At 31.7% G+C, this 14980-nt stretch overlaps 1 protein-coding gene across 1 annotated transcript; it reads left to right on the forward strand.

The window, feature by feature from the left end:
- Positions 1 to 767: 767 nt before the first annotated feature.
- LOC126892879 (chymotrypsin-like elastase family member 2A) lies at positions 768 to 14759 on the forward strand. Its single transcript, XM_050662696.1, has 4 exons — positions 768 to 918; positions 5527 to 5815; positions 12317 to 12528; positions 14381 to 14759. The coding sequence occupies exons 1-4, from the start codon at positions 873 to 875 to the stop codon at positions 14683 to 14685; spliced, it is 852 nt and encodes a 283-aa protein (XP_050518653.1). The 5' UTR covers positions 768 to 872; the 3' UTR covers positions 14686 to 14759.
- Positions 14760 to 14980: the final 221 nt, after the last annotated feature.

Raw genomic sequence — 14980 nt, forward strand, 5'->3', positions numbered from 1 at the left:
TCTTCTAACATTACAGCCACAAATTGGTTTCGTTGCTCCTGTTTGGCTATACCATACTGATGACGACTAATAAGTCAGAAACACGTGTCTGTGGTTGCATTCCATCTTATGCATATTTTGTATTTTCATTGTTGCGAGCCATGCCGATATCTATTAACTCGCGTTAACCTCTCCTTGTTTGATTTTAAAACGTTTTAAACGTTTGGCATTGCTGTACTCAGGTAGCTGTAGCTTCCTCCGTGGATGTGTTAGTTGTTGCTCTCGAATCCTGAGGGTCTTCTAACATTACAGCCACAAATTGGTTTCGTTGCTCCTGTTTGGCTATACCATACTGATGACGACTAATAAGTCAGAAACACGTGTCTGTGGTTGCATTCCATCTTATGCATATTTTGTATTTTCATTGTTGCGAGCCATGCCGATATCTATTAACTCGCGTTAACCTCTCCTTGTTTGATTTTAAAACGTTTTAAACGTTTGGCATTGCTGTACTCAGGTAGCTGTAGCTTCCTCCGTGGATGTGTTAGTTGTTGCTCTCGAATCCTGAGGGTCTTCTAACATTACAGCCACAAATTGGTTTCGTTGCTCCTGTTTGGCTATACCATACTGATGACGACTAATAAGTCAGAAACACGTGTCTGTGGTTGCATTCCATCTTATGCATATTTTGTATTTTCATTGTTGCGAGCCATGCCGATATCTATTAACTCGCGTTAACCTCTCCTTATATATATATATATATATATATATATATATATATATATATATATATATATATATATATATATATATCGAAACCTTCGATATCGAGTACCTATTATAGAGAGATATATTATAGAGATATTTGTAATTTTATTTAAAATATTTACAAGATGAAACCTATTATTTTGTGTTTGATGATAATAGCAGCATCTAAAGGTATAGTTAAATTATTGTTTTTCTTTAATTTGTTATATGTATTCTGAAACTATTTTTTTGTGGCATGTGTATATAGTACCTACCTATTCTATTCTAATCGAGAAAATTTTCTACTACGTTTTTAAGCAGCTATCTCATTTTCTATAAACTTTTCATTCTTTCAATTTTTATCTGAAGTATTCAAATTCTCTTAAAATCCCATAGTCTAAATTATTTCAAAATAAATTTACTAAGAATTATCATTTTTTAAACATGAATTATACAGTGATGATGTTTAGGTTGGAATAAATTCATTTTCGCTACAATGGCGATTTTGGAGATAAATCCCGAAACGGATTTTTATTTTTAAATTACTATTTTTTAGCATATTATATATATCATACTAATGGCGTAATCCATCTGAGCGTGATGACGTAGTCGATGATTTTTTTAAATGAGAATAGGGGTCGTGTGACAGCTCATTTGAAATGTTATTTAATTCTCTATTCAGTAATATAAACATTAGCATAATTATTTATACAGGGTGTCCAAAATTTTTTATTAATTAAATTAATTGATACAAAAAGAAGAATGTATGTAAACTATTTAATTCAAAATACATTTTACTGCTGTCAGAAAACATAAAAGATATTTATTTGACAAATAAATATGGTTTTTAGCTTAAACTCAAGTTGAAGTTGCCACCCACCCACCTCTTGGCAGTTTGAACATTTAATTTAAACGAAAAGTAATGTATTTTAAATAAAATAAATTACATACATTCCTCATTTTGTATCATCTAATTTAATAAAAAAAATGTTTTTGGACGCCCTATATAAGTAATTATGTTAATAATCCACGAGGAAAAAAGTTTTCCTGTAGTTGGCTGTATACCACACATGTATTACAAAAAACAAGTAAAATCCTTTATAAAAGGTATATTTATTAAAATTCCCCAAAAAGGGCTACATCACAGAACTAGTTGTTTTCGATCTGATAACAGATCATCATCAGTGCTGACAAGATGCTGACATGCTAACCACCAAAATACAAGAATATTCGGGTAAAAACCCTTTAAACTTGATCAGTCATGGAAACATTGACTATAATTGTGAAATTGAACAGGGATGCACAAAATAGCACATGTATTCTGCCCAAGGTACATTTGAGCCCAAATTGAGTTGTTCATATGTTGAATGGTTGTCAACTGTTGTCAATGTTAGTTCGACATTAATGGACTTCATTTTCACAATTTTAGCAAAATCTAGTAAACTAAATAAGAACACAGAGCCGTACATACCTTTTAGATATTGCTAATAGATGCCATCAAAAGTCTAAAATTGCATATTTCATATTAGACCGGCGATATGTAATAAATATACATACAGGGTGAGTCACCACTAACGGGACGGAACATTACAGCGAAATGGTAAAAAAATTGAAAAAAATTTTAAATTAGTAGTTTGTAAGTTGATAAAATCTACATTTTAAAATAATTTTGAAATATGCAGGGTGTCCCAATAAATGGCGGCGTATCAAAGTTATATTTTTTTATGGAACACCCTATATTTTATTGCATTTTTTAATTGTCCGCAAAAAATAAGGTATAATTTCATAAGACTTTCCCCACGACCTATGTACAGAGTGTTCTGAGTTATGTTGACTTTTCTTAAAATGTAAAGTTTTAAGAGAAGGCTTATTATCAAGATATTTAAGAAATTATAAAAAAATTGCTTCTACGCCTAAATATTTGGATACTGGTTGAATGTATTTCATGATTAATTATTACACATTTATTTACAGGGTGTTCAAAATTTACAGTTTCATTATTGGATTATTCAATGTATCATATGATTTTTATTTTAAATGGAACACCATGTATATTAATAAATAATTATACTAAACAAATTTAACTCTTTCGAATGGAAGGACATATGGATGGCCTATAGTTTTTACGTAATTTACAATTATTAAAATTCCTAATCTGTAAATCGATTTTAAAACAAAAGATGTAGTTAATTAATGGCATTGTATGACATTATCATTTTATGATATTACGGTCTGGTAACTATTTTATAATTAATGTATTCCATGATTGAATATTACGCATTTATTTACAGGGTGTTCAAAATTTACAGTTTCATTATTGGATTATTTAATGTGTCATATGATGCTTATTTTAAATAAAACACCATGTATATTAATAAATTATTATACTAAACACATTTTTCTCTTTCGAATGGTATAGGGATGTTTTATAACTAGCAGTCATAGTTTTTGCGTAATTTACAATTTTTTCAAACGGTAAATTGGTTTTAAAATAGTTATTTATGAAACAGTTCGTGAAGTATGATATTTAAAGCACGATCGACAGCGGAGCGAGTGGTAAACATCGCGTAAGTTCGCAAAAAGTACTTCACGCACAGTTTCATACAATATTTTATCTACTCTACCATAAACAAATAAAAAAACTGTAACTCTTCGTCACTGGAATTTATTTCTATTCTACAATTTTTAGAACTTTGATATTAAAAAATTCTAACTTCTTTCAAACCACAAAACTGTCAAAACTTTTGTCGTAATTTATTGCTCATTATGTCATCACCATGACAACGCCAAAGTTAAGGATATTTGATTGTATGAAAGTGTGTTAAAAACAGTGCGAAAGATAGAAGTAGACCCTATTCCACGAACATACGCCTGTTTTGGATTACTTCGACAACGAATATTTTACTGTGCAAAATAAGAAGAACCAAAGTAAATTGCAAATTACATTGTTGTTTATTGGTATAATTATTAGCGCCATTTATTTTTACTTCTTATGTTGTACAGTAAAATATTCGTTGTCGAAGTAATTCAAAACAGGCGTATGTTCGTGGAATGGCCCATAGATAAATATTAATTATCTACTAATCTTACTATTATTATTTACTATTATTTATCTACTCTCACTTGTCTATGTCATATTATGTATAAGTTTTTAGTTTGTGAAAACTGTCATTATAGAGATAGCAGTGCGTGAAGTGTTTAAAGAAGTGTGCGTGAAGTAACAGTGTATTTTAAACGGGACTTTGTTTGTTTGTTTGTTTACTGTATCATAATGAAATGAAAATTTTGTCTATTTACTGGAGACCATTATTATGAAAACTAGGGATATTGGTCTGTATACAATACATTTACAAAAATCAGGATCTTCTCCAAAGTCTAAAGTTCATAAACGATAAGTTAAATATTTATCATAATGTTCGGTCTAATACTGGTGTAGTTGAGTTTTATACTGATAACAGTGGTTTCTCACAGTCGTTCTAACAGTCGTTTTGACTGATTTACAATTCACCCGAAATTTTTTCTTTAGTAGTACATATTTGGGTTTTCCGTAACAGAAAGCAGGACATCAAGTTCCTTGACGTCATCACAAATAACTGGTTTATTTTTATTTAACTTTCCGTATGCAACATTACCAGTAGCACGGAATCTATTGAAATCTCTTAAAAACGTCCTTTTTTGGGTGTCTTCTATCAGAATACTTTTGAGCGTAAACTTTAGAAGGTAAAGATACAATTTTGAAAACACTCCTCAATGCAAAGTGCCATGTCTACTCTTTCGTAAATAACGTAATTATTCATTTTTAGAAACAATTAAATTTGAATATAATAAACAGATGTTTATCTTTTTGATAATTACCAGACCGTACTGTTATAAAATGACGATGTCATACAATGAGTTACATCTTTTGTTTTAAAATCGATTTACAGATTAAGAATTTAAATAATTGTAAATTACCCAAAAATTATTAGATCTAGGTATAGGACATCTATTTATCATTCGAAAGAGGTGATTTCGTTAAGTATAATGGTTTATTAATATACATGATGATCCATTTAAAATAAGCATCATATGACACCTTGAATAATCCAATAATGAAACTGTAAATGTTGAACACCTTGTAAATAAATGTGTAATAATCAATCATGGAATACATTCAAGCAATATCCAACTATTTAGATGTAAAAGTAATATTTTTATAATTTCTTAAATAACTTAAGAATAAGCCTTCTTTTAAAACTTTACATTTTAAGAAAAGTCAACATAACTCAGATCAGTCTGTACATAGGTATCGGGAAGATTTATGAAACTATACCTTATTTTTTGCGGACAAATAAAAAAATGCAATAAAATACAGTGCTCCATAAAAAATATAATTTTGATACGCCGCCATTTATTGGGACACACTGTATATTTCAATGTAATTTTAAAATGCAGCTTTTATCAACTTACAAACTACTAATTTAAATTTTTTTTCAAATCTTTTACCATTTCGCTGTAATCTTCCGTCCCGTTAGAGGTGACTCACCCTGTATATTAAATAAAATTAAATAAAATAAATCGAATCGGAACGTATCGAATGGAATCGAATTGAAACGAATCGAATATAATAGAATATATAAGAAGTAGTCACTTCTGTCGGCACTCCGCAAGTGCCACGCCGCCCTCTATTTTATTGAGAAATCTTCCGTTTCGTTGAAATTTTGAAGACGTACTGTTGCTGTCTGGTTTCAATACAGATTTTTCCTATTTTATGGTGTTATTGACAAAAATGTAAGAAATAATCACAAATTTGTATTCCAGCTATTCCAACAAACAGATTAACCAATGATGATGCCAACTTGGGAGATTTTCCATGGATCGTCGCGTTGAATATTTACGTCCGTATGCCATGGTACGAGATAACTTATCACGAATGTGGAGGCGTACTTGTAAGCAAATCTTGGGTTTTAACTTCAGCTAGTTGCGTCAAATCTAATGCCGTATGGAATACAGTGACAGAGATCTACGCTGGTTTCGTACGACAAAACGACCCGTCGCGTCAATCATTTACGATTTCAAGAATTGAGCGACATCCTGGTTTTAATATGAAGTAAGTACTAGGCTTGTTCAATTGAAATACTAGTCCACAGTTAGTACATCGTCCTTTTTTGAAAATGATTTACAAAAGTCTTAAAAAAGGTTTTAACTGCTTCGTTTGAGCGAGTCTACCACTTTCTGAAAAATTTCAGAGTCCACACGCCTAAACCTGTAGCTCTAGTGCGGTTAAGTTTTGTTATTCAAAACCATAATTTTTAATTTTAATCAAAACATTATACGTTAAAATAAAATAAATTATTTTTGTCGGACAAAATAGAGGGCGCTATCGTCGAGTCCGACACCCGCAAGATGTCACTATCGCGCGGTATCACAAAACTCTTAATTTTCAATTGAAAGTACTTAATAATTAATTACTAAAGATTGTCGAACCCCTGTTCGACAAATTTACAGCCTCGTTTCTTTAGTCCGACTACGTAAATATGGCAGTGTTTTGCGATTACAAAATTTCGGACATGCATAACAAGTGATTGATTGGAGGGTCCTTTATCCAAATATTTCACTGTCTGACAAAAATTGGGTATCAGATGGCCAGTTCGATAAATTAATTTCAAAACTTTTTATACCGTAACCCTACGAAACACCAGTAAATTGAGCTAATACTGTCCTGGACCCTTCACGTGTTGCACTGTTTACTTTCACGTCTAATGACGGCTAGAATGTCAGAACATATATAGAAAGCAAATGTAAACAATTACTAGACAGACGTTTCATATCCAAACAAAGCATTGTCATGAAGCATCTAGACTAGAGGTATAGTAAATAGGTGATTTGTGACGATACCGACAGAGTACAAGTAGTAGACTACCACTAGTGCAGTCACTGAAGGTTTTCACCTCCGATTTCGTTGAACCTCCATAGATTTTTATGAAAATTGGTGAGTGGTTAGAGAATACCTCAAGGAACAAAGGTGACATGATGCCAACTTGCGCTTTTATCCTGGAGGTGGATGCCGCCCCTTCTCGGGAGTGAAAATTATTTTATTAAAAATAATACCATAAATCGATAGAGGGACAAATTATAAGCAAAATTTGTTATATAAAGTTATTAATATAAATTAACACTTTTTGAGTTATTAAAGACCAAAGATTTTTTTTTTCGTAAAAAATGCATGTTTTAAATCGGTTTTTCACGTATAACTCAAAAACTATAAGCTTTTACAAAAAGGTTATTATCATTGAAATTGAAGACAATAAAAAATTGAATACTTTCCTTACTTAAAGAACTAAACTAATGTTAATACAAAGTGAGGTATTGGCAATTGAATGTGTATCTTTTTCCAACAGTACTCAAATCTAAGTATTCAAGCTTAAATAACGGGAAAACGATGCAATGTATAAAATATACCTGCTGAACATTTGTCAAAGTACTTCGGAGTATCTATCAAATGAGCTCCAGTAGAAGTTAATAGCGTCAAAATTAAGCAAGTTATGATGAAAATAAAAGAACCCTTTCGAATTTTTTATAAAAAGCTAAAAAATAAAACATACGCCATTTCCACAAAATTAAAAATTTATAGTAATCCTCACAAGAACTTCTTTATATTAGCATAAATAATGATTTTAATAATGTTGACCGATTTAGAATGCATATTTTTGAAAAAAAGATGTAATTTAAAAAAATCACAATTTTTAAAATTATTGTAATTTTCATATTCTTTTGATAATAACTCCAAAAATTCTCAATATACGTTAAAACTGATATATAACCAAATTTTAGTTTTTTATGTGTAAAATATTTTAACCTGTTTTACTATTTCTATAGGGTGAAAATTAACCGAGATAGAAACGTTTAAATCTTAAATTTTGCTGTGAGAACCATGCAACTGGGGTCATTTAACCTGTCATTTTAAAATAGGTAAGGGGTTTAAAAGAATAAATTCAACGTGGTTAAATAGTCTGTAGAATTACCTTTCAAACGGTTTTTAGATGAACCTGATGTCGTAAAAATGAACGGAGTTATTAAAAAACACTATAACATTTTTTGGAAAAATTTTTAAAAGATAAATTTTGAAAAAATTTTGGAGCATAAATTTTAATGTTATCAACATGGTCGGGGGCTCATTTGATAGACATTTTTAAGTACTTTGACAAATGTTTAATAAGTTAATAATAATAATATCGTATGGCATTTTTGCCGGGGAGATCCTTTCGGATAGTTCCAGCGCCAATTACATCTTTAACCCTGTTTCAAGTAACTAGTGTCGATGTACACTAGCCCAGGGGGACCGACGGCTTAACGTACTCTCCGAGGCACGGTGAGACGGCTCGTGTCATTATTGGAAAATGAAAATGGTTTGTCTTTGGCAGGGATCGAACCCACGTCTACTGGCGTATGAGGCCAGCGTTTATGCCGTTACCCACGGCCGCTCACGTTTAATAAGTTTATGTTATAAAATGCATAATTTTCCCGTTATTTCAGCTTGAATACCTAGATTTTTTTACTCGCCGAAAAAAATATACATTCAATTACCTATAACTCACTTTCAGTTAAAATCAAAAGGTTGTTCTAGATAACGGTTTATTTTATCTTTTATTAGCATCAATTTTGGTAATAACAACTTTTTTGAAAAAGCTTAATAGTTTTTAAGTTATTGATGAAAAATCGGTTAAAAATATGCATTTTTCTCAAGAAAAATTAAAATCTTTGATCTTTAATAACTCAAAAAGTTTTCATTTATTTTAATAACTTTATACATATAACAAATTTTGCTTAGAATTTGTCCCTCTATCGCATTATGGGGTTATTTTCAATAAAATAATTTTCACCCACGAGAAGGGGTAGCATCCACCACCAGGGTAAAAGCGCAAGTTGGCAGCATTTCACCTTTGTTCCTTGAAGTATCCCCTAATTACTCACCAATTTTCATGAAAATCGATGGAGGTTCAACGAAATCGGAGGTAATGGCTCATATCCACCTTCAGTGACTGCACTACACTGTTTAAGAATTTCGCTTTTATAAGTTTTTGTCATTTTTTTGTCGGGAAATTACTTTTTAATAAACATGTATTATTTGAACGATAAAAAAATTAAAATTATTATAATCGCAAAACATAACCTGCCATAATTAACATATTTACGTTGTCGGATTGACGAAACGAGGCTGTAAATTTGTCGGAAAAGAGATCGACAATCTATTGTAATTTATTATAAGTAACTCATACAGAAGTAAAAACTTCAAGTTGTATACTGGTATAAAATCGTTTATTAAAAAACTTCATAATGTCGTGCAAAACGTTTTCGTTCTAATTCAGAACATCTGCAGTGCCTAGAATGAAGTATTTCCACGTTAGATTCAGGCAAAAAAGGTTAAAATTGTGACTGTTAATGTGAAAAACATGTGTAGAATACGTACATTCTGCTAAGTAGTTGAAACTAACACACTAATTAAAGTGGTAACATCATAATATATGGTTTACAAGATTTTTTGATATAATAAGCTTATCCAGTGCGAATAGACAGCGATTTGCTGATTGGATTCTGTCTATTATTTCTTCAGTAACATCGTTGTCACCTGTGATTACGGCCCCCAGATACTTAAAACGTTGTACTCTTTCGAAATTAAAGGTGTTGACCGTCACATTTTGTCCTATCCTGTCTCTTCGTGTCGTTCTATTTATACACATATAATTCGTCTTCTCTTCACTAATCCTCAGCCCTACTTCGCTTGTTGCTTCTTCCACCTTGTTGAAAATGGCTTTTGTGGATAGGATGGAGTCTCCAACGAGATCAATGTCATCTGCATAAGCTAGGAATATCTTGGGACCTTGAACCGATATAGCAGTTCTGTCCTTATTTCGGCCGACCTCATGGCTTTCTCTAATACAAGGTTAAAAAGTAGTGGAGATAACGCATCACCATGTTTGAGTCCACTGTTGACTTCAAAGCTGTCAGACAGTTTATTATTTACACGTGCTTTTGATATTCCACCCTCCATACATACTTTAGTTATCCGAATGAGTTTCTTTGGTATTGAGAACTCCGCCATGGCATTCCATACTTGGCTTCTTTCTACGCTAACATATGCCTGTCGAAAGTCTATGAAGAGATTGTATATGGGTCTGTTATACTCCCATCCTTCTTCTAGAAGCTGTCTCAGCGTGAATAGTTGATCTATTGTGGATCTGTTTGCCCTAAAACCGGTTTGATATTCTCCTAGGATATTTTCAGCATGTCGATCTGCTGAAGGCATATCATTATAATATATACAAAAAATTATGCTTTTGAAGCACAGAAAGCTTTTTGAAGTTATACTTCTTTAGGCACGAAGGTAAATTTTTACATTCCCTGGCGCATGCGCACACCGACAGTATATTAGTAAATTATCGTTATATATGACAGTATATTTATTCGCTCAAACGTTATACGGGATCGTATTGGGTGTTAAAATCATCTGTCAATAATTGTTGGAGATTATGGATCAACAAATGTTGTGTATATTAGTTTTTATTGTTGTGATGGCAGAGAAAAAAGCAAGTTTATAATTATAGTGACTTTTTAAATAGTTTTTAAAGGCGACAGGTACATAATAATTGTAAATGTTTCAGTATCCTAATAAAAATTACATAGGTACCTACCTATTTGGAAAATTTAAAATGAACTTATCAAAATAGCATGTAATGCTTTGATTTACATACTTTGATTAACATTAAAATTTCTGTCAATATTCACCTAATATATTGTTTTTTTACTCTATGTTTTGTTGTATTTTAAATTTTAATATTCTACAAAAATCAAAATAATTTGGTTAAATTCAGAACTGTCAAAAGTTTAAACCGTTTAGTTCATCGATCTTCCCACATAATGTATGTGTCTCCGTGGGTAGAAGTGTAAGATGAATGAATTCCAATACTAACTGCGCAAACATAAACGGGTTCGAACCCCAGTAGAAACTTTTATTTTTTTGTTTCTTTTTTATACATTTTATGATTGTTAGTATATTTATTACATAATTTTTTTTCAGAAAATACGTATTTAGTTAAAAATTTTTCCGACAATTATTGTTCAGAAATCATTTGTGGCATTTTTCAATGTGTTTGTGTGTGTTTTATTCTTTAATTTTTTTAATTTTTGGTACTCTTTTAATAAAATTTTTTGAAAAGTAATAAGTATTAAAATTAGTTTAATATTTAAATAAAATACAAATAAACGGTTTAAAGTACATATATTAATTTCGTTGGAATCATATAATAGAAGTATAACTTCTTGCGTGCGTTATTTATGATATAAGTGTTAAAAGTACACGTTTAAGGCACGCATGTGAAAGTTTGCAGAATGAGCGAAGCGAATTCTGCAATTCACATGAGCGCCTTAAAAATGTACTTTTAACACGTATGTCAAACAATATTTTTTCTACAAACGTCTTATATATATCAACAATTATAATTTATTCATTCTTAATTACAGGACAATATATACAAAAACTTTTCTTGAACTTGACTGACATTCCATTTTTATATTTTTCTTGCCATTACATCAAAACTGCCTATACTGTCAATACGTAAATCATAACAACTATAGAATAACATCTTACTTTTATTGTTGTATATTCTACCAAATTTTAATAGTTTTTTTCTACAAACGTGTTAAAAATGCAATAATACATTTTAACTTAAATTTTATAAGACCTTTTAAACCACCTTTTTCAAATTGCGCAAGTTGTACTATTAATATTAATGTTAATAAATGAAATATAAATATTTTGACTTTTCACAATTTGACAATTCACTTTTAACTGCAGTGCCTTAAAATTTTTTAACACGGTTGTAGAAAAAGTATATTAAGAGCAAACAGTAGCGATCAACAGGTAGCAAAAACGCGTTCCAAGATTGCGGCTGTAATTTTGAATATTTTTTCGAGATATTTGGCACATGTATTCGTAATATAATAAAGAATAACGGTACAGTTGAAAAATATATTAGTATGTGGAAATTACTCTGTAATTAAATACAATATTAAAAAAAGAGCCTATACCGCCATTAAGAAGAACAAAAAATACACTTTCTTCAAATAAACTTTTTATCCTATGCCTAGATTTTGTGTCATTTTGGAACTACTAATGAGATTAAAAATTTTAGTAGTTCCAAAATGACATAAAATCTAGGCATCGGATAAAAAAGTTTATTTAAAGAAAGTGTATTTTTTTGTTCTTCTTAATGGCGGTACAGACTCATTTTTTTAATATTATATTTATTTGCAGAGTAATTTCCACATAATATTATATTTTTCAAATTTAGCTCTGTACCGCCATTCTCTATTACATTACAAATACGTGTGCCAAATATCTCGAAAAAATATTCAAAATTACAGCCGCAATCTTGGACCGCGTTTTTGCTACCTGTTGATCGCTACTGTTCCCTCTTAATTTCGTTGAAATCATATAATAGAAGTATAACTTCTTACGTGCGTACAAAGTACACACACATTCTATTTTTTTATAAATTTTAAATGTTTTATATACAATATTCTCTTAATTCTTTATTTTCCATATTTTTAGTGAATCTCGCAATCCATCTTTTGACGATATTGCTTTGGTAAAACTGGATCGTGATGTGGAACTAAACGAAAATGTAAAAATCGTCAAACTTCCAGAAGCAGATGCAGACATTACTAAAAATTTTACCTCTGCTGGTTGGCCTTATGCGGCTATTACTAGGGAAAACCAAGACATCCTACAATTACGAAGTGTACCATTTTTAGATTATAAAAGTGAGTTTTTCAGCAACATATAATTTAAAAACAGGTTATGTTTCATTTCGGTTCAGAGATGATCCAGCATCCCCATACGTTCGTTTCGGTCTCTCCAGCCCTCTTCAGTGGGGCTAGATGAACACCTACATGTATTACATAAGTTGTTTTTAATTTTGCATTTACTCATATATTGAGTACAAGGAATCGACTTTCGTTGGAATTTTTCCTAGACTAATAGACGGAATCTGACTGCCTATTGTACAGTCCGGTTAGTCCCAAACCCTGTCAAACGCCTTCGTCAGATCAATGAAGCAAAAATACGCACATACCGAAGTCTATAGCTTTTTCTTTTATGTGTTTTATTATAAATACTCCGTCTGTCATAGACCGCCCCTTTGTAAAACCTTGCTGTTCTTCAACATTAGTGATTTGCCTTTCCAATTTGTACTTATGAATACCAGTGAAAAGTTTCATCGTTGTATTAAGAGGGTTATTATTATTCTGTTATTATTATTATTCCACTGTAGCTTTGTTTGCAAGTTTCTTGTCCTTTTTTTTAAATAAGGGAGTTGTGATGCTCTTATGCCATTCCGTTTCGTTTAAAATTCTGTTAAATAGTTTCCACAGTTCACTTGCAAGTTCATGGCCTCCATATTTTAAAAGTTCATTGGGTATACCATGCATCCCTTCCAGGTAATAGTCTGTTTTTTAGCTTTGCCTCTACCTCTTTGTCATTGATTGTAGTACTTATATCTGTTTCGTATTCGTTTATATTCAGCATTTCTTCAGCATCATAGCTCTTTAAAATGCTGTTGCCATGTCTCTATGGTTCCCAACAGACGAACCAATCTAGCAGCACTACTCTGTGGATCCACAAAGTAGCTTCCGATGATTACCCGTAAATTCTTAATGTAAATTAAACGTGAAATTCCACATGAGCGACAGTGACTGGCGACAGTGGCTTAGCCGATCCTCGCCACTGTGGCGTCCATTACAAAATCATTGGGGCTACAAAAATCACCTGTTTCAGCCACTTTGTGGATCCACAGAGTAGTGCTGCAGAGTAATTTGTCTGTTTTGAACCTATAGGTAGTCCCTTGGTCTGCACGAACTCAACTGTTTTTTTCCTGTTGCGAAGCATTTTCCATACTTTCTTTTGGGCCCCATATAGGTCGTAGTCCATGTCGCTAGTGGATTTAGCCCAATGTTCTCCTTTGTTTGATTTTATTCTTGCGTTTACTTCGTTTCTTACTTGGACATAATCTGCGAGAGCTTCTTCCGATTGTGTGCTTTTATATCTTAGGTAGTCATTTGCGTTTTAATTCACAGAGTTCTTTTACCTCTTGGAAAAACCACGGTTTGGTGTAGTTTGTCGCTCTCGTGTTAATTTTACGCTTTCCAATCGCTTCGCTGCTGCTTCGTTGATGCATTTCTTAATTTTTTTGACAAGTATCTTCTACTCTCCATTCTGGTTGTAAGTCTTCTTAGTTTGCTGGTAATCTTGTTCTCATAAAGGAGCTCATCAAACTGATTAGTCTAAAATCACTACATTTGTTGATCTGTTTTTCTTAGGTAATGCTATAAACAGTAAAACAGTGACTCCAACCAATAATTTTACTTATTTGTATTTTACTTTCGTTGTAAATTTTATTAAAGGAAGTGTATTTAGTAGGTAACGTTTTCCTCGTCCAAAAGCTTAAGTAGCTCAGAAGGGATGTGATCTAGTCCAGGTGCTTATTATTTTTGGTTTCCTGTATTGTTTTTCTCTGTAATAAACGCACATTAATTTAACAAAACATTTGCAAAACAACTTAAAATTAAGAAACACTTTCTAATTAGAACATTGGTTTACAATTTAATTTTTTTTTAGCTTGCTATGATCAAGTAGCAGCCTACGTAGCCCTTGGTCGTACTGAACCTCTCGATGAAGCTTGGGATAATATCTACCTAAACGAAACACAAAACATCTGCACAGGACCAAAAGATGCGGAAACTGCCGTTTTTACAAAAGGTTACCATGGAGGGCCCTTGGTTCAGGACGGTGTCGTGTATGGCGTTTTGTCCTACACGTTGAATGTGTACATATACCATAAGGACTTCTATGAGCCATCAGGAGTATTTATTAATGTTTTCAATTACATATCTTGGATTAAAGGAATAGTCGATGATTTATAAAATATAGAATCGATGAGTTTGTTGATACAGATGATTTGTAATTTATTTTTAATTATATAAAATATATTGATAAACAGATTTCATTTCCGCCGAAAATAGAAAAAGAAACGCAACAAGGTAATCATTCAAATGAACAGCTCCAAGAAGTACGATACAATTTGAATAGTTTACACCAAGAAAGTGTTAAAAACCTATATAAACGTATGTTGTGAGTTGACTATGCACACCACTTTGCACCTTAGAGTATAGTGGGTTGCATAGGCATCAGGGGCTGGGAAGAGCTTGTCAATATTCA

The sequence above is a fragment of the Diabrotica virgifera genome, chromosome 9, assembly GCF_917563875.1.
Source record: "Diabrotica virgifera virgifera chromosome 9, PGI_DIABVI_V3a".
Classification (NCBI taxonomy): domain Eukaryota; kingdom Metazoa; phylum Arthropoda; class Insecta; order Coleoptera; family Chrysomelidae; genus Diabrotica; species Diabrotica virgifera.